The 27,261-nt window shown below is 40.4% G+C and overlaps 1 protein-coding gene across 10 annotated transcripts in view; it reads left to right on the top strand.

Annotated features, from left to right (window-relative positions):
- Positions 1-27,261, top strand: part of RYR2 (ryanodine receptor 2) — a 787,495-nt gene that overhangs the window by 198,882 nt on the left and 561,352 nt on the right. For all 10 annotated transcript variants that reach the window (XR_012434021.1, XM_065543167.2, XM_065543147.2 and 7 more), the window contains exon 2: positions 23,477-23,596. Coding sequence is in view for 9 of the 10 variants with exons in the window: in XM_065543167.2 (XP_065399239.1) it covers positions 23,477-23,596 (120 nt within the window). In the remaining variant the exon portion in view is untranslated. The remainder of the gene's footprint in view (positions 1-23,476; positions 23,597-27,261) is intronic.

Genomic DNA, 27,261 nt, shown 5'->3' with positions numbered 1-27,261 from the left:
AAGGAAAACATCTTTTAATGATTCCTGCCTTATAAACCCTGTAATGATTTTCTTACCTAATTTTTGTACGAGATTGCTTGAGAAGGAGGGAGAAGGAAAAGCTCTCGACACTGTGAAATAGCTTACTGGAAGAGTCAGTGTTTAAGCCTGTGCAAAAATAATTGTTTCTTTAAAAACTGCTTTTTTTTTTTTTTTTTTTGCTACAGCTACACTTTTCTTGTCATTTCCTTTTGCTCTCCAGTTTTAAATTACACAGACTTTCGTGGAGTGCCCACTCTCCCTTTCTCACCCATTCATTGTGGAAGGATTCCTGTCAGGGCCAATCTTTAATAAGAGAGGCAGTTACGGTGACTATAGGGTGAAGAAGGGAACAGGAAAAAATGAGCCCACTCAGATGTCATGGACCTGAAAGGTGCTGGTGGGTTGGAAGCTTCATTATGCTCGGCTGCTACAAGAGATTTCCTGTTTTTAGATTGATTAAGAAAAGGGGCTCAGATGACAGGTTAATAGGCTGCCACTCGCTGGTCATTGTGGTTCATCCAGGAGTGGGCATACCATGGGAAGAACACACAAAAGAAAAATGTTTTGCAGAACAAAGACCACTCCAGGAGTATTGAGTTACCAGGAGAAAGGTGGAATAGAACCTTGTGGCAATGAAGGGAAAAAAAAGTCGTTGTTTTGAGAGGGAGATCTGCTGCGGGCTCTGCTGGAAGAACGTAGAGTCTTTCTCTCTAAGGTCGAGTTGTGACACTACCTTAATACTGAGAGATTTTTTAAAAATCTAGTTTGGATTTTTGAAAGACATACAAAGGATATCTTAGGTGGGTGTTAAAACTGAAAAGTTACACTGTAATTGACAATAGGGAGAGGGTGAGCAAAGATCCAGAGTTTCTGTCTGTGTTGGTATCTCAGCTACAAAATAGGATGCTCAAGGGTTTTTGCAGAATCTGAGTAGAAGTGATATAAAAATGATACATCGGCCGGGCATGGTAGCTCATGCCTATAATCCCAGCACTTTGGGAGGCCGAGTTGGGCAGATCACGAGGTCGGGAGTTTGAGCCCAGCCTGGGCAACGTGGTAAAACCCCATTTCTACTAAAAATAGAAAAATGGGCCGGGCGCGGTGGCTCAAGCCTGTAATCCCAGCACTTTGGGAGGCCGAGACGGGCGGATCACGAGGTCAGGAGATCGAGACCATCCTGGCGAACACGGTGAAACCCCGTCTCTACTAAAAAAAATACAAAAAACTAGCCGGGCGAGGTGGCGGGCGCCTGTAGTCCCAGCTACACAGGAGGCTGAGGCAGGAGAATGGCGGGAACCCGGGAGGCGGAGCTTGCAGTGAGCTGAGATCCGGCCACTGCGCTCCAGCCCTGGCGACAGAGCGAGACTCCGTCTCAAAAAAAAAAAAAAAAAAAAAAAAGAAAAATGAACCGGGCATGGTGGTGCACGCCTGTAATCCCAGCTACTCAGGAGGCTGAGGTAGGAGAGGCGCTTGAACCGGGGAGGCAGAGGTTGCAGTGAGCCGAGGTCGCGCCATTGCACTCCAACCTGGGCAACATAATGAGACTCTGTCCCCCGCAACTCCCCCTCCAAAAAAAAAAAAAAAAGATGATACATCATTTGAAAAATATCCGTTGGTGGCCGGGCGCGGTGGCTCAAGCCTGTAATCCCAGCACTTTGGGAGGCCGAGGCGGGCGGATCACAAGGTCAGGAGATCGAGACCACAGTGAAACCCCGTCTCTACTAAAAATACAAAAAATTAGCCGGGCGCGGTGGCGGCGCCTGTAGTCCCAGCTACTCAGGAGGCTGAGGCAGGAGAATGGCGGGAACCCGGGAGGCGGAGCTTGCAGTGAGCCGAGATCGCGCCACTGCACTCCAGCCTGGGCGACAGAGCGAGACTCCGTCTCAAAAAAAAAAAAAAAAAAAAAAAGAAAAAGAAAAATATCCGTTGGTTTCAAAGGAGAAGTACTGCTTTGGGTTGTGCGTTAGTTGCTGTTTGACTAAGTCATGTTTTGCTAAGTACCTTCAACATGAACTCTGGGGATATTTTCTTGGTTTTTATTTCCTCTCATCAGTCATCACCCAGAGATACCCAGGCTGGAAATTCCTTCTTTCTTTATTCATATGAAATTTAGTTTTTGCTTGTAAGGTAGACTGCACACTGTTTCCTTCTTAGAAGAGGATGTTTTAACGTAACTGGGTATAAGCTGTATCGAGGCACGTAAAACAATGAAGGAAGGAACCCGATTTTTAGGATGAAGAGGCTTCGGGAAATAGAGTTGTGACACTACCTTAATATGGAGAGATTTTTAAAAAATCTAGTTTGGGTTTTTGAAAGACATAAAAAGATGACTAGACATTGAATGAATGTGCCCTTTGTTTTTTTTTTTTTTTTTTTTTCTGGAGACAAAGTTTTACTCTTGTTGCCCAGGCTGGAGTGCTATGGCATGATCTCAGCTCACCGCAACCTCCGCCTCCCAGGTTCAAGCAATTCTCCAACCTCAGCCTCCTGAGTAGCTGGGATTACAGCGTGCACCACCATGCCTGACGAATGTTTTTTGTAGTTTTAGTGGAGACAGGGTTTCTCCATGTCGGTCAAACTGGTCTTGAACTCCCAACCTCAGGTAATCCACCTGCCTCGGCCTCCCAAAGTGCTGGGATTATAGGTGTGAGCCATCGTGCCCAGCTGAATGAATGTACTCTTAGGCATTTTTTTTTTTAATCTTTAGATTGAGCATCTTTGGATATCAGATACCAGTTGATTTTAAATAACTAGTTTCCATCTAGATGAAATTTTGATGAGAACATTTGGAAGGTTAGTAATTTCTTTGTCCAACCCAAATGTAGTTTGCATATTATTCATAGTAAATGCCGTTTTACATTTTCCTTCAAGATTTGTCTTGCTTAACAGTGCTGTCTGCCTTCCATGAGTCATACTGACCTAGTACAAGGTCCTCATGGGTCAGGTCTCACCAATATTGGTTTCTGATGCCGCTGAAACTGCATATGACCTTGTTTATGACCTCTGGTGCTACTCCATGTAGCTTGGATGTGGATATTAGTATTAGTAACTGTTTTATGGTACTTCATAGTTCACAGAGGGCTTTCATATATTTTACTTAATTTGATCTTTATGGTAATTATTTGTATAGTTAAGGAGCAAGTATAGATTTTTTTATTTTTTAATAAATGAAATAATTGAATCTTATTGAAGTGGATTATACCAAAGTTGACCAGCTAGAAAGTGAGAGATTTGATATTTTTAACTCAAGTGTTTTGACTCCGAGTTCAGAGTTCTTTCCACTCTAGCAAGGGCCTCAAAACATCAAGCCCTAAGAAATTCTGTTAGTTGCTTCTTTTATTTTTGTGCTTTGGCTAGAGTTTTATTGGTTTTATTTTTAAATTTGCATCTTTTTACTCCCTCATTCAATCATCAGACACTCATTGAACATCTGTTATATTCCAGGGATAATGATACACACAGGTGCAGCAAGAATAAGACATGAGGCTCATCCTTGCAGAGTACAGTCTAAGAAAGAGAGAGCCAAAAGCAAGCAATGTGATGAGGGTTGTGAAGCGTGGTCCTGGTGAGGAAATTCCTTAGTCTACTCTTTGATTTACAGAGTAGTTTACACTTTGATCCTGTAGAAATGCATTTTTTAGGCAACTAGAATGGTCTTTCCTAATATGCCTCAGGTAGTAATGGGATGGACTAATCTGAGTGAAGGTAAACTGAATGGCAGATTGGGAATAGCTCTACAGGACTTTGTTACATTTAACAGCCGGAGAGACAGGCACAGCAGAAAGACCATCATGCCACTTCCAGCATGGCTCTTGCCTTCCATGCACTGTCCTGGTATCCTGATCTTTTTTGTCTCAGACCTGTGTTACACACAGACACTATCATGATCAGTTATCTGCTGGTTGCCTCTAAGTGGTCTCTAAGTGCTTTGAGTGCCCTTGTTGCCAACAGTTTTAGAATACTTAACTCAGCATGACCAACTTGTTCACATGCTAGTAGTGCATTTTATCTTCTCAGCCATTCTTCTTCCATTTTCTATGGTAATACCATGCATTTCCTTGGTATTTTAGAGCTTAAAGGTAGTCTCTCTTTTTTTTAAAGGGATATCATCCAATGTTTAAGTCTTGTCCTCGTGTCTAATCTCAAGTGCGTCCTGGCAGTTCCCAGTCTTGTATTCCTCAAAGCCCCTCTTCCCTTCCCATTCTCAGCTGATTTCACTGAGAAAACAGAAGCAGTTGGAAGAGAACTTACACATCCTCGCACTCCTAAATCAGCCAAACTCCCAGCAACTTTACCTTTACTCCCATCTGAGGCCACCACCTCTGCCTGTTCTTTGATCCCAGGTGGAGATACCCCTATCCCATTTCTTGTCCAAATCACTAACTTCTTACTTGATCTTTTCAGGATTATTTCCATCAGCATGTAAATACGTGGTCATATCTCCTTACTGTCCCTCAAGTGTATCAAAAACGCTGTTGTTGGAACTTTCTCCTAGCTAGCCTATGATTTTCTCTGTCACAAATTCAGATTATGTTAGCAGAGGGGTCTTCCCTGTATAGCCCATTTAAAATACTCACTCTCATTATTTCTGTCTCCTACCCTACTTTATTTTCTTTAAACCAATTCCCCAACAGATGTATGTGTATATGCATATAGGTACATTGTCTGTCCCCATTTTATTTCCACAAAGACAGGAGTTTTGTCTGTTTTGATCTTTTCTTTCCTTAGTGCCCAAAATAGTGCCTGAAATATCACAGACACCCCCAGATACTTCCTTTTTTGACTTCATATCGTCTCCAGCTACTATACCATTTCTTTGGTCACCTTTGTAAAACAAGTCAAGAGTTGTCTGTACCTGATGCTCTGCTTCTTCTCTTCTCATTCAATCTTAAGTCCCCTCCATTCTGGATCTCTTCCCCACAGCTCCACTGAAATGGCCCTTGATCAGACCACCAGTGAACAGCACATTGCCAAATGTAATGGCAATTCTAAACTGCCTTCTCACTCAACTTCCAGGTAACATTCTACCTGGTTGACTATTTTTTCTCTTTGTAATCTGTTTAGATCGGTTGGCCCCTGATTTTCTTTCTACCTTAGAGGTCATTCTTTATAATTAGCCTTTATTGAATTCCTCCGCCCTTTCCAACCTCATAATGTTGGCTTGCACCAGGGTTCACTTGTAGATCATCCTGTCTTTCGTTACCTATTCATTCCCTTAGTGATCTCAGCTGGTATCATGTCTTCATATATGTTCTTCACAGGGATGAGTCCTAAATATTTATCTTCAGCCATGACATTTTTCTTGAATTCCAGATTTGCATATCTAACTGCCAACTTGATATCTCACTTGGAAGAACATCATTACAAACCTAACTCATCTGAAGTTGGCTTCACATTCTCCTCCCCTATCACTAACTGTCTTTCCCCCATTATTCCCCATTTCAGTTCATGGTACCACCATTTACCCAGTTGTTCAGACCTAAACCCTTCTAATTATTCTTTCTCCGATCATTATCCCACATCAGCAAATCCTGTCAATTCTTTTTTATAAAAAAATATATCTGGATTCTGACCTTTTCCGAGTGCTTCCACAGGTCACGCCCTAATAGAAGCCATGATCATCTTTTACTTGGCCATGGTAACAACTTCTCATGCCCCTAGCACGGCAGCCTGAGTGGTTCTTGGGAATGAGTCATGTCATTCCTCTGCTTGCAACTCTCTGTGGTTCCCAAAGTACTTGGACCAAGCTCCAAAGCTCTTCTCAGTCCTCCATGACCCTCTGGGTCTACCCTGCCATGTCTCTGCACTTATTTCCTCCTACTCAACTCAGCCCACCAGCCCATTTGTTCTTCCTGGAGCTGACTGAGACATTTCCTACTGCAGAGCTTTTGTGTTGGCTGCTCTTTCCTGCCTGGAATATTCTACAGGCTCACTCCCAGCTTTCTGCAGTTCTTGGCTCAGTGTCCCCTCATCAGAGAGGTCATTTACAACCGCCTTGTAAGATATCCCCCTTGATCCTTCGGCCCTGTCCTTAGAATTCCTGGCTTTTATCACGAGCTGACATTACATTTTGTAACTATTCATTTACTTATTATCAATCTCCTCCTAAGTGTAAGCTCCATGGGTGTCAGAAATTGTTCTGTCTCGTTCACAGTCTTATGTGATGAATGAATGAATTTAATTTTTACAAAAATAGAAATGAGGAAGTAACAAGTATTCATAGTCTTTTATATTCTGGTAATTATTTCCTGGGTACTTCGTTAAAATTATGTTTTGATTAATACCTCATGACAATCCTCTAAGGTGGAGGTTTCAGAGAGGAAAAACGTTGCAATCCCAGTGACTAGTAAAAGGAAAGCTAGAGAGCTGGGATTCAAACCCTGGGTGTATCTGTTGCAAAAGCAAATCTCTTTCCAGTTAATCCATATTCTTTCTTTATTATAAATTATAAAATAATGGTTGGGCGCAGTGGCTCACGCCTGTAATCCTAGCACTTTGGGAGGCCGAGGTGGGCGGATCCCTTGAGGTCAGGAGTTTGAGACCAGCCTGGCCAACATGGTGAAACCCCATCTCTACTAAAAATTAAAAAATTAGCCCGGCATGGTGGCACATGCCTGTAATCCCAGATACTCAGGAGGCTGAGGCAGGAGAATATCGCTTGTACCCGGAAAGGGAGATTGCAGGGAGCTGAGATCGTGCCACTGTACTGCAGCCTGGGCAACAGAGCGAGACTCCGTCTCAAAAAAAAAAAAAAAAAAAAAAAAAGTGAAATAGTAAGTATACAGTGGATATTACAAATTATTATTACATGACTTATTTCTGTCTAATAGATGAGATCACTGAGGATGAAGTGACAGGTGAGTTACCTGGGGATCATGCCACTATGTCACACCACTCATGCTGGAAAAAGGACTTCAGAACCTGGTTCTGATTCAGCTTCAGTGGGCTCCTTTTGTACAACTGCAAGATTTCTGCGATGCAGATACTTTGTGCGTCTCACTTTGTCTGAGCAACTTTTATGTTTTCCATCCATTATATTTTACCCCTCGTAAACTTGCAGAGGCTCACATTTGTAAGTTAAACACCAAGCTTTTCAAAAGCTAGTCCTAAAACTTGTATCATGATTTTGCTTCGTGTCCAAGCTAACCTTTGATTTGTCTTTATAGTACCTGTGTAAACTGAATGAAAACAGCATTTGAACTGAAATTTGCTATTTTGCTTGTACTTATTTTCTCCTGTGCCAGTGTACAACCTAACTCTTACCAGGAATAGTTTATTGCTCAGGTATAGTTTGCTGGTTCATCTATTCATTTTCAGGCTAGAGAAAAGCCTTCAGCTGAAAGATTTACCAATTGCAAGAAAAGTGAGGTAATTTATAGAAAGTCTATAAAAATGTGGGAGTCATGGTGCCCAGTACACCGGATGATAGTCTACATGTTAATTAAAGAATTATGTTTATAATTAGCCTGAAAGAAGATAATTTAATTGGTTGGCCAATTACAGAAATAAATTGGAGACTGAAATTGCGAACTTATATTTCACTGTGTTTTTCAAAAGCACATCTATGAATTGATAGATAAACGTTATGTCCATACATACAGAGCTATGAAACCCTTCTATAAACATGCAATTGGGGAGATACGTGTCAAAACATATCCCAGAAACAAGATTAAAATTACTTCTGTGAATCATGCTATACCATGCTCCATGTTTGTGCTGCAAACTCATGGGTGTTTATTCTCCTATGATGGTCTACTAAATATCTGTCTAGCTTACTGTTATTTTTTTTATTTAGTCTTGAGAATTTTCCCTGTGTTTGTGCAATACAAGAAAAAATACACTTGCTGAAGGTCATCGTGTTGTGTAATACAAGAAAGGACTATGTCTTCAAAATCACCTTATCTTGAAATAATAGATTGTGGATAGAGAGATTTAGATCTTGAAAATTGCTTCTAAAATTACTTTTCCATCTTTTCTTGTGCAATAGTTGGAGCTTATGCAATAAACCAGTCTTTTCAGTATCTCTCTTTAAAATGTGGTATTTTCAGTGTCCTTACTTAATATGGGATAATTGTACACAGTGGTTTTCTTTTCAGAATTTTAACATGGTTTGTACGATCTGAGTCTGGTATGGGTCTTGGAAAATGTCTACCACTTGTTTATTGTGGTCTCATTCTTTAGAGAGGAGGGGGATGGTTTTCAACATTCTAAAATATGCAAGCAACGGACACCAATATGTTATGCGTACTCTATACATGTATTTATACTTACACATGGCTCTCATCTGCTCTGCTTAGATACTAAATATTTCAGAGTAGTATGAATAAGTACATTTAATGTTTCATAGACACATAATATCTCACAGTTTGTAGAACAGACAGTGCTCTCTGGTGTAATTACCAGGCTGATCCTAATAGGCCAGACTGTCTGGAACTTGCTTTCATCTCTGAATACTTTGTGCTTATGGATAAACCAGGTGACAAGGAGATGCCTTGGAGTGCTAAGTTCTGCATATCTCAATGTTTGATTTTAATTCTTTATGTGCTAATGGGAACACTCATTTTCCTTAACAGCCATTTCTTTGGGCCTATTCTACTTTAGGTATGAGAGGCTCAGGAAAACTTTCTTATCCTCAGCACACATATTATGATGAAGTTTACCCAGAGTCTTCATAAGTGAGCAGTCTTCAATGCCAACTGGGAAACTCAGATCATTCAGAACTGGGAACATAGGCATAGATTTGATTCATGCTATTTTTTAAGTGGAAAAGAGAAACAGGTACATTTTTGTTGATGTTACTGTTTGGTGAATGCATCTGTCGATGTTAATCTCATCTCACATGGAACAGACACTGAATTTGAATGTCTGAAATATGTCCAGTCTTTTTAGATCTGATGTTTGTACTCATATGCCAACTTTCTTATGATAATTGTCAAATTAAATGCTTAATTCTGATAGCTGCTTCCACTGGTGGATTCCACATAGATGACATCTATTTTCCAAGCCATGTTAGGCTCTTCAATTCTTTTTATGTTTTTCTAAAAGTTAAAACATTTCAGGACCTTACTTAATTTAGAGGATTTATAACATAGGAACAAAAAAATTTCCTTTGCCTCCTGGTTTCTGGGAATCTTTCTTTCTTTGCTTAGTATTTATCAAGAAGTATAGTTTGCCATCACTACATATTAGAAGACATTCATGAGGGCGGTATCAATTTTTTTCACACATTTTGAAATCAAATTTCACTAGACAATAGATGGGATCTATCATGATACTGAAATGAATTTTTCATGTGATTATATGGGCACATTGATCCTGACTACATCAGTTCTTCTGTGATTGGCACTCGATTGATTATGGGATTGTATCTGCATCCACAAATTATTTGTGTGATGTTCTAGTTATGCTGCTTGCTATACCTGGGTGTGTGTGTGTGTGTGTGTGTGTGTGTGTGAGAGAGAGAGAGAGAGAGAGAGAGAGAGTTTAGCTTTTCTTTAGTAATTTCACAGTTCTACTATTCTGTGGCCTGCCAAGGGGGACACAGGAGTGTGGCAGAGGGAGAAGTCAGCCAGGTGGTTTGGAGTTTATTCCCTGACAGTCTTTAGAATTGCCTGTTGATGTGGTTTGGCTGTGTCCCCACCCAAATCTCATCTTGAATTGTAGCTCCCATAATTCCCACGTTGTGGGAGGGACTCAGTGGGAGATAATTGAATCATGGGGGCGATTTCCCCCATACTGTTTTGGTGGTAGTGAATAACTCTCATGAAATATGATGATTTTATAAGGGGAAACCCATTTCGCTTGTCTCACATTTTCTCTTGTCTGCCGCCATGTAAGATGTGCCTTTTGCCTTCTGCCTTCTGCCATGATTGTGAGGCCTCCCTAGCCACATGGAACTGTAAGTCCATTGAACCTCTTTTTCTTTGTAAATTACTCAGTCTCTGGTATGTCTTTATCAGCAGCGTGAGAATAGACTAATACAGTAAGTTGGTACCAGGAGTGTGAGAACAGACTAATACACCTGTGTATGGTGATTATAGAAAGGAAACCAAATTTTCATCAGTAGATTACCATTTCAAAGCTCCCTACAAAGTCACCACCCTCTTGCCTGCATCTGAGGCTGGCTGTGCCCTTGACTCCTTCACCTTCCTTGGTTCTTTGCTGCTGCTCTTAATTATTCCGTTTCCTGGATTTTAGGGTAACATGGAAACTTGTGAAAGCAGTAATTGAAGAGGAAGACACTCTGCTGACTTCTAAGCCAACAACTTTGTTTTATCAAGTACTTTAATGAATTCCAAAGGATGTGGCAGATGTTAATACATTCATTCTTCCTACGATAGCCCAAAAAAGTAGGCTTAACTCTAGTATTTTTCCATCTCTAAAATGCAAAGTGAGAAAGGTCGCTTTCTCGTCTTCTGTGTTGATCTCCCTCTTCCACTCTTTGTTCTCCTTTAGAAAAAATTTGAGTAGATTTACTTTAGACTGCCCTTCCTTGGTCTAAATTTTAATTACTGACTAAATTTTAATTACCTGTTCATAATATATCCAGCCTTCTCTTTCTCACCTCACCATTGCATCGCACTCCTCCATTCAAACCAATTTGCTTGGCATTTTCTGTAAATTTGTTTTTCATGTGGTTTTGTTCTCATTGACACTATTCGGCGTGCATATGATAAGTCTAGAGTCTGTTCACTTTAGCTGTAGCCCACCATCTAAAGATATTTGGGAAATCACAGGACAGTACTTTGTCTTTTAGTGCAGTGATTTGATATCACTGTAGGAGACAAGATAGCCTTGAGGCTAGGAACATAGATTTTGGAGTTGTGTGGGCCCAGGTTTAAGCCTCATTTAACCACCTGCGCATCCATGAGCAAATGGTTTACTCTTACAATGGTTCTTTTTGCTCATCTGTAGAGTAAAACCATGATAATAGTAATAATACTTAACTCATAGGGCTCTTCATTTCTTAGCCATTGACCATCGCTTCTGTGCCAGGTGCTGTGCTATATGACAGGTATAAGTTGATAAATAAAACTAACATGAACCTCCCTTTGCGATTTCATTGAGGTAATGCATAGTACCTGGGAATAGATGCTTAATGATACACCGAGGAAGGAGGTAGTTCTAGAATGTAATCAATGGTAGCTCCTTTCCCATTTAAAGGTATAGAAAGTATCTTTCATTCTTTATTTTTCAAATAGAGGATTGAATATCTACCATGTGCTGGGTAGCAGGGATGCAGTATCAACAAGGTCGGCAGTCCTTCATGCAGTGTGCATACTTCTGTTCCAGAAGACAGTGAACAAGGAAACAGTTGAGTAAACTAAGCAGTTATAGAGTATGATGCATGTTATGAAGGAACTGGGGAGATAATGGTGGGAAGGAAGGTAGGGTGGGAAGGAAAGGAGAGGGCTAATAAGGTAAGACCTTAAAAATGGGACACAGCAGGTTTTGCAAAGCTCTGGAGGAAGAACAAGCAAAGGCCTTGAGGTAGAAAAGGGCTTTGTGGCCAGGCGTGGTGGCTCACACCTGTAATCCCAGCACTTTGGGAGGCCAAGGCGGGTGGATCACCTGAGGTCAGGAGTTGGAGACCAGCCTGGCCAAAATGTTGAAACCCCGTTTCTATTAAAAATACAAAAAAATTAGCCAGGTGTGGTGCCGGGTGCCTGTAATCCCAGCTACTCAGAAGGCTGAGGCAGGAGAATCCCTTGAACCCAGGAGGTGGAAGTTGCAGTGAACATAGTGCCATTGCAAGCCAGCCTGGGTGGCAAAAGTAAGACTCCATCTAAAAGAAAAAAAAAAAAAGTAAAGAAAAGGGCTTTGCACATCTGAGGAACAAAATAGAGGTGTGTGTGGCTGGATTGTAGCAAGTTGAGTGCAGAATGACGTGAGAAGGTGTTATAGACTTGTAGACGGAGGAGGAAATAGATCATGCAATACGTCTGGTGGATTGTGAGAAGCTGACTTCCACTATGGCCAGGGTGATGTCAGGGCAGGTAACGGGACTACAGGCAGTCACGGGGAGGAAGTCATCAGGATGCTGCCCGGGTATCTGGCATTCATTACTGTTTGCTTGGCAGTGCCACTTATCAAGATAAGGAACTATGGGGGGTGGCAAAATTTGACGTAATAGATCTATTAAAATGTGGTCATTATTGGTGGCTATTCATAAAATAAAGGCATATCTATAGCTTCTTTCATGTACCTCTTGGTTTCTGTGACATTTAAGAAAAACATTCAAGACTTTCTCTGAAGATGTCTCAAGTTTTTATTTTTGCTACGTGTTACTTGGCAGGAAGCTAAAAGTCCCGGTCACTAAAGATTGCTTATGGCCTGTGAGGACAGCACAGAGTGAGACTGGACTGGTTGGTTGACAATAGTCAGACTGTTACAGAATGCTGAGGGGTTAATTAGCTTAGAGTTTATTGGTGCAGTATACTTGCTCAGCACTGATGGATTTCCTGATTTAGTGTATTAAAGATGAAAAAGTAAAGTTCCTTTCTGATAGAAGTGTTTATTTCTACTAAACTGGGACTAGAAAAGCATTGATGAAATGTTTATATATTCAGAGCAACATTCTGCCTTCTGCCTTCTGCCTTCTGCCTGGCCAGCTGCCATCTCCGACTGTTGGAAATAAAGTGAGGGGTCTGACGTCATCTTGATGGTGTCTGGTATTTGGGTGTTTCTGTCTAGCTTCCTTTGGCTGACATTACCAAGGCACATTGTTAATACTGGCCTCACAGGCCATAATCTCTTACGTGTCATTTTGTATTTAAACATTTGCATAAGAGTCATCAGCACAGAACAATAGATTACTTCTGTAGCAATATTAGTTTTGAGATGAAAAAAAAAAAAAAGATACTACTGGACCAGGCATGGTAGCTCACACCTGTAATCCCAGCACTTCAGGAGGCCAAGGCGGGCGGATCACCTGAGGTCAGGAGTTCAACACCAGCCTGGCTAACATGGTGAAACTCCATCTCTACTAAAAATACAAAAATTAGCCAGGCGTGGTGGTGTGTGCCTGTAATCCCAGCTTCTCAGGAGTCTGAGGCAGGAGAATTGCTTGAACCTGGGAGACAGAGGTTACAGTGAGCTGAGATCGCGCCACTGCACTCCAGCCTGGGCAACAGAGTAAGACTCTGTCTCATTAAAAAAAAAACAAAAAAACAAAAAACAACAACAAAAAACAGAGAGAGAGAGAGAGAGAGAGAGAGAGAGATACTACCGTCACCTTGCATGAAACCACATAACAGCATAGTTAAGCCTACTAATGAAATATCCTATCGTTTCCTCTGTTTAATAGTAGGCTAGAGAGAGGCTTATACAGTAAACATGTAAAAGGTACAGTTAATTTCTCTGCTTGAATTTGCACATGGGAGGAATTATCTTCTCTTCTTTTGCCCTTTTCACAGAACCATAAAATGTGAGGGCTTGGACCTTGGAGGACATCCAGTTCATCCACTTGTGGGGAACTGAAGACTAGATAGTTACACTGTAGTTCAAGTGTGATCATATCACTGCAATTAAAACTATGAGAACACTAGATTATTCTGTAGTGCCACCACATTATGAATATGACTCACTGTCAAGTAACAGATGCCCCTCATATTGATGTGATCAATCACAGCACTTCTCTTAGAGTCTGTGGGTGATTGGTCACAGTGTATTGGTTTTTAGTTCATGCACAGAAGGCAAAGTGTATAGTGGCGTTACCTTCTTGTTCCCCAGTGATTCAAGATTTACAAAAAAGGAATACGTGGAAATTGGCTAACGCAGATGAAAGTGCATCAAAGAAACAAAAAGTGATAACATTGGGAACCGAAATTCCAATTGAACATAAAGGAGTTCTAAAAGGATGACCTGGCTATGGAATCATGACAGTCCTGCCCTTTGACCCCCTATAATTACACACCCAGAGGAACTTAGCGGAAGTGAGCTTATTGGCGTGTACAAGGAAAATGGTTGTGACCAATAGGATGTAGGTGTTCCAGAGTAAATAACGCCAGTTGAAAAACTTCACATTAAAGAACCCTCAGAGATATATCAGCATGTTGAAAGCACAAAGGAGAATATTCCTGAAGCTGATTCAAATGTAGGAGCATGACAATGTGTCCAGGGATAGCAGTGATGCTCACTCCACCAGGATGGTTATATTGTGGGACGAGTGAAGGCAGGTCACGAGTGTTTTACGAAGAAATAAAACACTTTGGCGGTGTGTGTGGCTCACACCTGTAATCCCAGCACTTTGGGAGGCCGAGGTGGGCAGATCACTTAAGTCCAGAAGTTCTGGACCAGCCTGGGCAAAAGGGTGAGACCCTGTCTCTACAAAAAAAATAAATAAATAAAATAAGAAATAAAGCACTTTAATTCTCAATGTTTCCAATCTTCTAAGTTATAGTGTACTAAATATGTTTAGTTTCACAATTTAGAAAGTTTTTTCTATACATTTATAAACCATAGGGTGTTTGTAATGTTTGGACAAAAATTCTTAAAGGTCATGGAACGATGATAAACAATGTGAATTTTCCCAAAGCTTGTCTGAAGACAGTCATTTTTATGGTCCTATACTGGCATGCAAATTGAGGACTGCCTGTAGTTTAAATGAATAAATATAGACTCAGTGAAAGTCCAAAAATATTGGCTTCTTTTATTTGGAATTATCTCAGCTTATTCTGTTAACTACTTATTTGCTTTAAGGAAAAAAAAATAGCATAGATAACATTTTATTTGTCTGTATGACATAAATGTCAAAAGTAATGATGGGATGAATGAGATCAACTTGTAAGCACTTATCACCATGCCTGCAACATAATTGGCACTCGATAAATGCAACACATATCTAGAATTTGATCATTTCTCTCTACTTCCACCGCTACCATTCTGGTTTGAGTCACCACCTCCCTCCCTGAATGGTTGCAGTGACCCCCCTTGGGTAACTCTGCTTCTTCCTTGCCTTTCTACACTCTGCATTTAGTACACGACCCAGTGGCTTCCCATTTCCCCCAGTAAAATCCAAAGGTCTTACACTGACATCAAGGCTTTCCATGGTCTGGGCTCATTATCTCTGATCTCATCTCCCACCCACTTCCCCTAGCTTACTCTGCTCTAGGTACAAATTTCCTGATGATGCTGAGACCATGCTTTCCTGCCTAGGGGGCTTTCCCCAGCTTTCCCTCTCCCTGGATTGCTCCTCCTCCACATTGTCATTGGGTCAATTTCTCATTCCTCCTTAAAGTCTTTGCTCAAAAGTCACCCCCTCAATGAGGCCCTGGCAATTCTGTTCAAAACCTTAACTTCCCCCAGCCCAGTAGCATTTCTGATCGCCTTATACTGTTCTTTTTTTCTTTCCATAGAGCTTTTCACCTTCTAAGGTTTTCAGATTTTTAGTTTACTTTTTAAAATTCATCCTCTTCTCTTGCTAGAATGCAAACCTAATGAGTTCAGGGATCTTTTGTTTGTTAGACAATTTAGCTCTTATAGTATTTCCTACCATGTATTGCATCTGAGTGAATAGCTTTTAAATGATGAATGACTATTTGAAAGAAACTGTTGATGTTGTTTGAGAATTGTTCTCCATTCTGTACGGTTCCAGCAGACTTGGCAACAGTGATTGTAGAAATCATGTCTTATTTACTCATCACAAAATTGTCAGAATCCAGTATTCCAGTTCTGGCCTTTCTTCCATAAATATTAGATCTCTGTTCTAAAGAGTTTTTTTTTGTTTGTTTGTTTGAGATGGAGTTTTGCTCTGTTGCCCAGGCCAGAGTGCAATGGCATTCTCTTGGCTCACTGCAACCTCCGCCTCTTGGGTTCAAATGATTCTCCTGCCTTAGTCTCCTGAGTAGCTGGGATTACAGGCACACACCACCATGCCCAGCTAATTTTTTGTATTTTTAGTAGAGATGGGGTTTCACCATGTTGGCCAGGCTGGTCTCAAACTCCTGACCTCAGGTGATCCACCTGCCTCAGCCTCCCAAAGTGCTGGGATTACAGGCGTGAGCCTCTGCGCTTGGCTGAGAGTTTTAAAGTCACAGGAAATACACAAAGGAATTCAACTCAACATATATTGACTGAACGTTTTCTATGTACAGTTGTCTAAAATGGATAATTATTAACTTAGGTTTTCACTAAAGCATTTGTTTTCCTCAAGCCACTGGTTTCCGTGGAGTTTAAGCCGATATGCTGAAGAGATAACCACAGGATAAGAAACATATAGTGAGCTTTCCGAGTTGATGCTAATTATGGAAACATTCTCAGGACATAACTTAGAGGACCAGTTACACAAGCCTAAACCTGGAAAAAAAAAATCAGAAGACAAGTAGAGTAAGAGTTTAAGGAAAATACTTGGCATGATGTGAGAGATTTTTTCTTTTTTTTAATGACCAGAGCTATTAAGACTATTCATTGAGTTTTCAAGAGTATAATATATGATTGATTTGTTTAGATTATGTACACAAAGAGCATTGTTGTACTTAAAATAGGGGAAAAAGAAGGGACTGCATTGCTTTTTTCCAGTGATGCATTGGGTTTTATATTGATGCTGTGGATGCTTATGATACATTAAAATTTGTCACAGCAATGATAGACAGGATCGGTAATTTTCCTCCAATATTGCCCTATTTCCTGGCTGCATGAAACCATGAAATCACTTAATGGGATCATACAATACCAGCTTTGATTGGAAATTAAATAAGATCTTACCTTGGCAGTTCTAAGAAGAGACTGTGTCTGTCAGCATGGCATCACATATTTATGAATAATCTTAAGGTGGATTTTGATAAGCAATCACTTATTTAGTTCATTACATGCAGGCACAGTGCTAGACAATGGAGATATACTGGTGAACAAAACAGATCTTGTTCCTGCTCTCACACAGATCCTGATATTATTGGAACCCATAGAAATGGACAGAATTGGGTCTAAGTAACTGCAAAGAAGTGATTTCTGTCTGCAAGTAACATCATTATCATGGCTTATGAATTCTGTTCCTTGTTATTAAATATCAGTTAGGAAACTGATGTGCAAGTGGCATGGGGAGATACTAAATAAAATGCGTAGGTTCACCCTTGAATGCTTCAAGATGTTTGTACGGAAGGAATGGAGTATCTTTTGTTTGATTCTTATTTGTTGTAATGGAAAGGCAGAAACCCCTCTAAATGCCACCCCCTTGTTGGGATTGAATTGGATTAGAGGTCATCTATCCACCCATTTAACAGATATTTTTTGATTGAGTGCTTCCTGTGAGCCAGCATTCTTACAGGCTTTGGTGATCACCATTAGTAAAAGTGACAATGTCCTTTCCCTTACAGAACTTGCATTCTAGTGGGGGAGGCTCAGAAAAATTTTAAAAAAGCAAATAGCATATAATACAGTGTCAGGTAGTCATAATAAAGGGGAAAAATTAAGACAAGGGACTCAGGGTGATAGGGGCTGCTATTTTAGATAGGGCGACCATGGAAGTGGTTTTTCGTGTGTGTGACCTCACAGGTTTGTGAGCAGCAGTCAAGCTAGCTTTGCTCAGAATTACTAAATGTACACACACACACACACACACACGAGCATGCACGTAGGCTTTCCCATAATTCACCCCTCAACATGTCCCGCTCTTCCACTGTCGCCACCCGTACTATCCCTAAGCTTTGGGCTTTCTCTGTCTCCTGCTTTCTACATCTCCTGATTCTTTGAAGGTTTTCTATTTTTCTCCTGTTCTGGGATCAACCGGTGTACTGTCTGGCCAAGTTTGAGGTCCCTAGGCATCCCTGAATGCCTTATCTACTTTCTTGGCTAAGTAAGGCTTGTATATATCTGCATTGTAGCCACAGTTTCTCATTTGGCCAATCCTCAGTAAGATGATTTGGGGAAGGCAACATTTCTTCGCTATTGAGAAAGATCTCATGTTGAACTTTGTTTTTCAACTGCAATATCCAAAGTGGGCAATTCAATGAAAGGGTAGTGCTGATTTAGTGCTATTAACTTATTACAAATTTTGGGCATTGTTTGTTCTTATTCATTCATTCAACTACTATTGATTGACGCCCTTTTATATGCCTGACATTATGCTAGATACTGGGGCTATAATTCTAGGTAATAACAGACTCAGTTTTATTATTATTATTATTATTATTATTATTATTATTATTATTATTTGAGATGGAGTCTCGCTATTGTCGCCCAGGCTGGAGTACAGTGGTGCAATCTCGGCTCACTGCAACCTCTGCCTCCTGGGTTCAAGCAATTCTCCTGCCTCAGCCTCCCGAGTAGCTGGGATTACAGGCACCCACCACTATGCCCGGTTAATTTTTTTTTTTTTTAAGTAAAGATGGGGTTTCACCATGTTGGCCAGGCTGGTCTCGAACTCCTGACCTCAGCTGATCCACCTGCCTTGGCCTCCCAGAGTGCTGGGATGTGAGCCATTACACCCAGCCCAGACTCAGTTTAATAATCAGACATTAATAATTACACAAATGAACACATAATGACAATTGAAGAAACTAAAGGAAAAATACAATGTATGGGAGCACAAAACAAAATAATTAATAGCCTGGCGGGTCTAATCTCAACACAGCCTTGAAAGGATGCCTGGGTTGAGGTTTGAAAGATGGATAAGTGTTAACTAGAGAAGAGAGATAGGGGTTTAATAGTGCATGCAAAAGTCCTGTAGGAGCAAAGGGATGAAGGAAGGTTGGTTGGAGATATCAGGCTGATGCCAGGCTATGCAGTGTAGAGCCTTGTAGGCTGAAGGATTTTTTTTTTTATTGTTTGTTTGTTTTTTGAGACGAAGTCTTGCTCAGTTGCCCAAGCTGGAGCATAGTAGCACAATCTCAGCTCACTGCAACCTCTGCTTCCTGGGTTCAAGAGATTCTCCTGCCTCAGCCTCCCAAGTAGCTGGGACTACAGGTGCACACCACTACACCCAGCTAATTTTTGTATTTTTAGTAGAGAAGGGGTTTCACTATGTTGGCCAGGCTGGTCTCGATCTCCTGACCTCAAGTGATCCACCCGCTGGGACTCCCAGAGTGCTGGGATTACAGGTGTGAGCCACTGCGCCCGGCCGGCTCAAGGATTTTTTGGCTTTTATCTTTAGAGCAATTGGAAACCATTGAAGGGTTTTAAGCCAGCATACCATACAGTACAGATTGATGGTGTGGCCTCAAGCTAAAGCTCCTTGGAAGGGAGTTTGCAGTGTGGAGAACCATTCAGTGGATTTTAAAGATGTCAACATGAGAGATGATTGTAGCTTGGACTAAGGTGGTGAGAAATTGATGGATTGGAAAAGTATTGATGGAGTAGAACCCACAGGACTTGGTAACTCCAAGGTGGCTGTCACCCTTATGTAAGTGCTTCCATTTATCTAATTGCTCATGAGGTTTCTTGTAAGTGGTTGATTATTTATTATTTCATCCAGAATTTGTATAAAGAATGATCAATACATTTGTTTCTTCAAGTTTGTTTAGTAAAGGATGAATATTCAAGGGTACTTTTAGTCTTTATGGGCCAAGGTAAAAAAAATGATGGTCATCATGTGCATTTAAGCCCTCAAACACTATTGGTACACGCAGCCAAAATGCAAAAGCAGGACATATGAATTACAAGTCTGCACCTCAGGGGCTGAATAGCAAATACTAATTCAGAAGAGGCCTTATGACCCAGGAAAACATACTTTAATTAATATCTGTATTGTTCTGTCAGGTAGGTTAACCCTCCGGATCACATCAGTATTTGGCAGTGTTGATCTTTATTGTTGGCATAGAAACTAGATTGTGTGTATGTGTGTGTGTGTGTGTATACATGTATGTGTGAGCACGTGTGCATGTACACAATATCCTCATGTATACTTAATATATATGTTACCTACTAGATGTATTACATATGGATAATAATAAATAGAAAACATTAAGCTATTTATCAAAACCTCTCAAATGCCTGCTCTGCATGCTGTCAGACCACAGTGATTCTGGAGAGGAAGTGTGCTTTGAGATGAATGATGGGTTAATTAAAGGCAACTGGCCGGTGGCTTGTGAACTGGTGTTTGGTTCATTAAGTGTTCGGTATATTTTACTTTCTGTCCAAAGGGAACCCTTTGCTTACTGGAAAGTAAAATAAAAGCAGCTCCCGGGTAAACTGTCAAAAGCTTGGATGAGTATGTCGGATTAGATTGTATCATTCAAAGTTGAACCATGATTGAAAGCTGTAGCTGTAGCCTCTGTCCTTGGTGGTATAGCAGAGCTCTCCTGAACTTAATGTTGCTTCATTACCAGGCACTCCATCATACAGTGTTAAGGCACTGGATTGAAGTGAAACTTTGTGTAAGTGAGTTGGTCTCATACATTGGATAGTATAGCTTAATATAGTATTTAAATCCATTCCTTTCCCTTAGATGATTGGCATGTCTTACATACTAATGGGCATCTCCACATGAGCTTTAATTTCTGCTTTGTCCAAAGTACCCGGGCTTATTTTAATATTTGACTGTTAAAGATTGTCTTCAAACTCCTATAGGTTTCCTATATCATATATCAAAAAGATACTCATATCTGGCTGGGCGCAGTGGCTCACGCCTGTAATCCTGGCACTTTGGGAGGCCGAGGTGGGTGGATTGCCTGAGCTCAGGAGTTCGAGACCAGCCTGGGCAACACAGTGAGATCCTGTCTCTACTAAAAATACAAAAAATGAGCAGGGCGTGGTAGTGCTTGCCTATAGTCCCAGTTACTTGGGAAGCTGAGGCAGGAGAATCACTTGAAGCCGGGAAGCAGAGGTGGCAGTGAGCTGGGATCGTGCAACTGCACTCCAGCCTGGGTAACAGAGTGAGACTCTGCCTCAAGAAAAGAAAAGAAAAAAAAACCCTCATATCTTTCTTAGGATCTATATATTTTCTGGGTCCCTTTCTGGGCCCTAGATCCTCAGAGTGTGGTTCATACTTGAGAGCTTGTTAGAAATGCACAATCAGTCCCACTCAAGACTTTCCCAAATCAGAATCTGCATCTTAGCAGGATCCATGGGTGATAGGATGCACCTTACAGATTGAGAAGCACTTTTATAGATAACATCCTTGGTAAAAATCAATTGAGTCTCTAGAAGCAGTGTAGGATTACAGACTGAATGATCTGAATCTAACTCAGATGAATTAGATTTAGTGATCAATTTCTGGAAATATGTCTGATAAGCCCTCTGTGAGTAACAAGTTACTTTATGCCCCGTTTTCCTCATCTAGATATGTGTGGGTCATCTTTATACCACGGGGTATCGTGAGGATTAAATAAGCTAATGCCAGGATGGGCATTCACTGGACTTTTGTGAAGATAGTGTGCCTTCTCTTCTTCCGGGGCTTACTGAGTGAGCTCTGTTACTCCCACTTGTCCCATATGCCTGTGGTTTTGTTTTTACCTCGTCTTGCTGTCTCCTCTTATTCTCATTCCCAAACTGTCTTTAGTTCATAATTAATTATGTATTAAATTGTATTTAAATAGCCTCCAGCATCCAAAGGAGTAAGAGTGTAGTTACTTACCCAAGAGTGTAGTTTGCATGTTAGAGTTAGTTCCATAGGGTAGGTAAGACAAAATAGTAAAAGCCTCTGGGGATTTCATAAGGCACTGAGCACACCAGCACAATTTTTGGTTCTTTTGTTTCAATTACACTACGTATTTGGAACACAATATAGCTTCAATCTTGCAGATTATATAAGCTCCAAAGTACTTCATGATTGTTTTTATTATAACCACAGTGCACATGAATTTATATTCAGATGTACCCTATCCTATGAGAAAAATGCTATTTTTTTAGCAAATGATGTTTTAAAGAAAACAAATGAATGTTCACTGGAAATCAGTGAGCACCTGGAGCGTCAGTTAGGAGGTGGTTGTTAAAAATATTGGGCTTTGCCTGTGGCTGGTGCTATAAGCTATGCTATTAAATATTGCTGCTACCATATAGGAAATAAAGGCAAATACAAAGCATTACAAGGATTTAAAATACAAATTAGAGTGGCGCCTTTCCAATTTATATAGCATATTCTTTTTTTTTTTGAGACGAAATTTCGCCCTTGTTGCCCAGGCTAGAGTGAATGGCGCGATCTCAGCTCACTGCAACCTCTGCCTCCCAGGTTCAAGCAATTCTCCTGCCTCAGCCTCCTGACTAGCTGGGATTACAGGCATGTGCCACCATGCCTGGCTAATTTTTATATTTTTAGTAGAGATGGGGTTTCTCCATGTTGGTCAGGCTGGTCTTGAGCTCCCAATCTTAGGCGATCCTCCCATCTTGGCCTCCCAAAGTGCAGGGATTACAGGTGTGAGCCACCGCGCCCAGCCATATAGCATATTCTTTAGGTTAGCTAAAAAAAAAAAACCTTGCTGTCTGCTTTTGAGGCTTTATTCCCATCACCTATGCCCTGCCATACTACCTTGGTGAAGGGCTTCTAGAATATACTTGTGTATCCCTTTTCTGTCTAATTAGAAGGGTTGATGATTATATTGCTTTTTTACTACTCTGTTATGTTTTCTTTTGTTTCTTTGAGGTTGAGATGTCAAAATACGTAAATGGTCAGACTTTTTAGGCCCTTGCCACATAGAACCTGTATTTTCCATTTACTTACTGTGCATTTGGTGCCTTTGTATGCTAGTCATTACGTAAGGTGCTTTATCCGATTTACTTCATCATTTTAGAAATTCAATACTTCGCCTCACATCATATAACCTAGTACCTGGTGAGCTGGGATGGGAATCCAGATCTTGCTTGTTCTACAGTCCATGATTCCTGCAACACTCGCGCTGCCTGTATTGAGCCCTCCTAATTTTCATCTTTCTGCATGTGCAGTTTCTTCAGTAACCTTGCTTAACTAATTGATTGGAAACCTGTTTTGGCTTTCAGAGGACTGAAATAAGAAATTGTCTCTCCACGCATTCTTGAGCAACCCAGGATCCTTTCAGATGTGCTCAAGCAACTAATGCGTGGTTGAACTAAGATGACTTTTGCCATCACTTTGAACTGAGAAAGTTCTGTTATTGACCTGTTTTCTGGTGTGAGTTTTGAAATGACACGTGTGCCTGCTATTAGAATCTGTTCCATTCTTGATGATACTTGGTGTCCTAGAAATATGTCAGACAATTTCTTGTTAATGTTGATGACTAAAATAGTGATAATAATATGAAAATCCTGTATTTTACTTTTATTTGTTCAGGTTGCCTCTGGGATCAGTCAGTACAATCAGAAAACTGCTGATTGCCTTGAGTGGCTGTAGCTCCCCTCTTCTCCCCCACCCAATCGCTTTTTTGCAAATAAAAAGTACATTAGGGACTGATTCTGTAGGGGTTTCTTTTGGTTGTTTTTTTGACAGTAATTTTTACATTGCGCGCAGATTTTTTAAATGCACTAAAATAATGTTCTTCAAGATCTAATTTGGACTGTGGAGTCATGTCAGGTCTCACTTACTTTTCCCTCTCTTTCTCCCCCTTTGCAGGATGATGAAGTGGTTCTGCAGTGCACCGCAACCATCCACAAAGAACAACAGAAACTATGCTTGGCAGCAGAAGGATTTGGCAACAGACTTTGTTTCTTGGAGTCCACTTCTAATTCCAAGGTGGGATGAAGTCTTTCAAGGCTATTCAAATATGCAAGTTTTACTAGTGGCATTGAAGTTATTTATGAGCTCTCTACTATTTTCTGTGGAACACATACTATATAAATGAAAGGGATATAAAAATGTTTTCAACTCCATTTTGCTGATTTTTAATTGAGTCTCTTCTGGGTACAAACAACTAGGGATAAGATTGTTAGCAAGAACACGGAAAGTCCTTGCTCCATGATGTTTATATTCTAGTAGAAAAGCAAACAAGTAAATAAATGATGTAATTTGAAAACTGATAAGGGCTAGGAGGATTTAATGGATTATTAAGTCTGAACAGGAACCAATAGTCTTAGGCTCATTATATATATATATTTTTTTTTTTTTTTTTTTTTTTTTGAGACGGAGTCTCGCTCTGTCGCCCAGGCTGGAGTGCAGTGGCGCGATCTCGGCTCACTGCAAGCTCCGCCTCCCGGGTTCACGCCATTCTCCTGCCTCAGCCTCCCGCGTAGCTGGGACTACAGGCGCCCACAACCGCGCCCGGCTAATTTTTTGTATTTTTAGTAGAGACGGGGTTTCACCGTGGTCTCGATCTCCTGACCTTGTGATCCGCCAGCCTCGGCCTCCCAAAGTGCTGGGATTACAGGCGTGAGCCACCGCGCCCGGCCTGGCTCATTATATTTTTTATAAGATAGACTTTCAATTTTCTGTATTAACAAAAAGTCAAAACTCTAGATCCCAGTTCATGTTTAAAATAGGTAAACCTGGGTATAGATATAGTTCACACAGATATATCTGGATTTGACTTTCATTGGTAGAAAATGGGATATGGCTTTTTTTCCTCAAAGTGGTATCTCTTACATTGATCCTAAAGGGGAAAGGACAGAAAGATTGTGAGCAGTAAGTAGTCAGACATTGTAAATTATATATGTACTCTTGGAAATGAGCCCAGAAATATCTTAAGCTATGGAATTTTAAAATCAAAGGCAGAACTAACTTTTTGAGACTACCGCTCCTAGGATATTTATTTTTTTAGGCTGATCTTTGCCTAAAAGAGAATGGTTCATAATATCAGCATAGATTTTCTTGCAGAAATATAAACACTTAAATCTGTTGATATGTTTTGATTCGTTATTCCTGATTCCTAACTGTGGATATTTACTGTACATTCTATATATGAATGAATTTTCATCTGTGTCTCTATATTTCAGAAATTAGAAGTTAAGGTTTTACTTTTAGGAACTATTCACTTTGAGACAGACCCACCTTGTAATTATTAAAAATTCAGGGAGAAATGAGGAATGATCAAGAAGGCATAGTTTTTCATCTCTTTGAATCTCCACATAAAACCAGACAGCTATGAAGAGGGCAAAACTCACACCCACAGACGATACAGTATCCAAGACAAACTAAGTGGCAAGTTATTCCTACATATGGTGTCAGGAAATGTACAGGAGGAAGTGCAAGAGAGGCGACATGATTTCTATTGTCTCTGAAAGTCAGTGACAAATCCTTGCTGGAAACTGTGGTGGGCCAATGTGAAAACAGCAACCACTCCAGGCATGGTGGCTCACGCCTGTATTCCCAGCACTTTGGGATCCAAGGCAGACGGATCACTTGAGGTCAGGAGTTCAAGACCAGTCTGGCCAACATAGCGAAACCCTGTCTCTATTAAAAATACAAAAATCAGCTGGGTGTGGTGATGCACACCTGTAATCCCAGCTACTTGGGAGGCTGAGGCAGGAGAATCACTTGAACCCAGGAAGCGAAGATTGCGGTGAGCCAGGATCGCACCACTACACTCCAGCCTGGGTGATAGAGCAAGATTCTGTGGAAAAGAAAAGACAAAGAAAAAGAACTAAGAGGGAGCAAAGGAACCATGGCATAGTGAGGTGAGATGTTTCTGGAGTAACCTTGGCCCTATGGACTTTTATAACTAACCATGTAAAGCTCTCTTACAGGTCAAAGCCCTCCTCTGAGGAAAAATTGCAGGGGTGATAGAGGCAAAGGATAGAGAAGGATCAAACGAAAAACAAACAAAAAAATAGAGGAGGGAAACAGAACCCATAGATTTCATAAGATGCCATGTTTCAAGTAGTGGGGAGAACCACAGAACGAGCAGTTCTAGAGCTGTCAAGCTAAAAAAAGCTACACTCTCCCTTTCCCTAAGAGGACAAGAAAAAGCATTTCAATTTGTATCTGGACATTTGATGTGCTTGTGTTGCCTGTAGATATTATAATTTTATAATATATATAATTATGTATTAGTGGAGTAATCTAATTTATATAACTATAATTATACTTATATAATTTATATGGGTATATATTATATATAAAAAAGAGAATAAGAAGCAGAATAATATCTACAGGTAATAAAGGTCAACTAGTTAAATAAGCTTATAACTATTTAAAAATGGACTAAAAGAAATTAAAAAAATAAGATACACTGTGAAGGAGCAACATACATGCTTAGCTCAGAAATAAAATGAGTAGAGAACAGAGATTTGGAAAAGGGAGCTGAATTACAGCCAGAATTCCAAATTAAAGAAAAACTAATTTTAGACCTGGAGACTGCATGAGAAGGGACAGCAGAGCACGTAAACCCACAGCTTAACATCTGCAGAGACGTAGAAGATGGAAAAGCGAAAACCTTCGAAAATCCAAAGGAAATGATTTTGTGGAAGACAATTTTCCCACGAACCGGGGCTGCAGGGTGTTTGGGGGATGATTCACGCAATTACATTTATTGTGCACTTTATTTCTATTATTATTACATTGTAATATATAATAAAATAATTCTACAATTCACCATAATGTACTATCAGTGGGAGCCCTGAGCTTGTTTTCCTGTAACTAGATGGCCGTATCTGGGAGTGATGGGAGACAGTGACAGGTCGTCAGGCATTAGATTCTCATAAGAGGGTGTGCAACCTGGATCCCTCGCATGAGCAGTTCACAATAGGGTTTGCACTCCTGTGAGATCAGCAGCAGCATTAGATTCAGAGCTCAGGTGGTAATGCCAGTGATGGGGAGTGGCTGTACATACAGATGAAGCTTGCCAGCTGCTCACTTCTGGCTCTGTCACCTGGTTCCTAAGGGGCCACTGGCACCGGTCCATGGCTAAGGGGTTGTGGATCCCTGACCAAAGAACACCAAATTTCAGTGGAGACTCTGGCACGAGGAATGGTGGTGAGCATTCAAGATGCACTTACCCAAGGAACTGAGATGGAACGATGGTTTTAGGGGAGAGAGTGTCTTGTGGAATGGCTCTGTCCTCTGACAAGGTTAAGTAAGTATGACTACCAAAAAATGGGAGACTGGGTACAGTTTATAAAAATTCAACTTTCTGATTGCTTTATAGGTGTAGTCTAAAAGTAAACAATATAACTTTCACTGGAGACAAATAATATATTAGCTATTTGCAATATTGCTCATAGAGAGAACTAAGAAATAGTAATCAAAAAGGGAAGGTCTTAAGGATATTATTTAAAAATATAAGTATTAGGGAGGCCCAAACTTCCTAAACAAAAGAGATATATAAAAATATATTTAAATATTATATATTGTATGAACATATTTATATTATAAATAATATAAACAAAACAAATAAATATATAAGTATTATAAAATATATATTATATATTTCTGTTATATATAATGCCTATATTGAATACATTTAT

This window comes from Macaca fascicularis, chromosome 1 (genome assembly GCF_037993035.2).
Source record: "Macaca fascicularis isolate 582-1 chromosome 1, T2T-MFA8v1.1".
In the NCBI taxonomy this organism is placed as follows: domain Eukaryota; kingdom Metazoa; phylum Chordata; class Mammalia; order Primates; family Cercopithecidae; genus Macaca; species Macaca fascicularis.
This window is presented reverse-complemented; position numbering and strand designations above follow the sequence as displayed.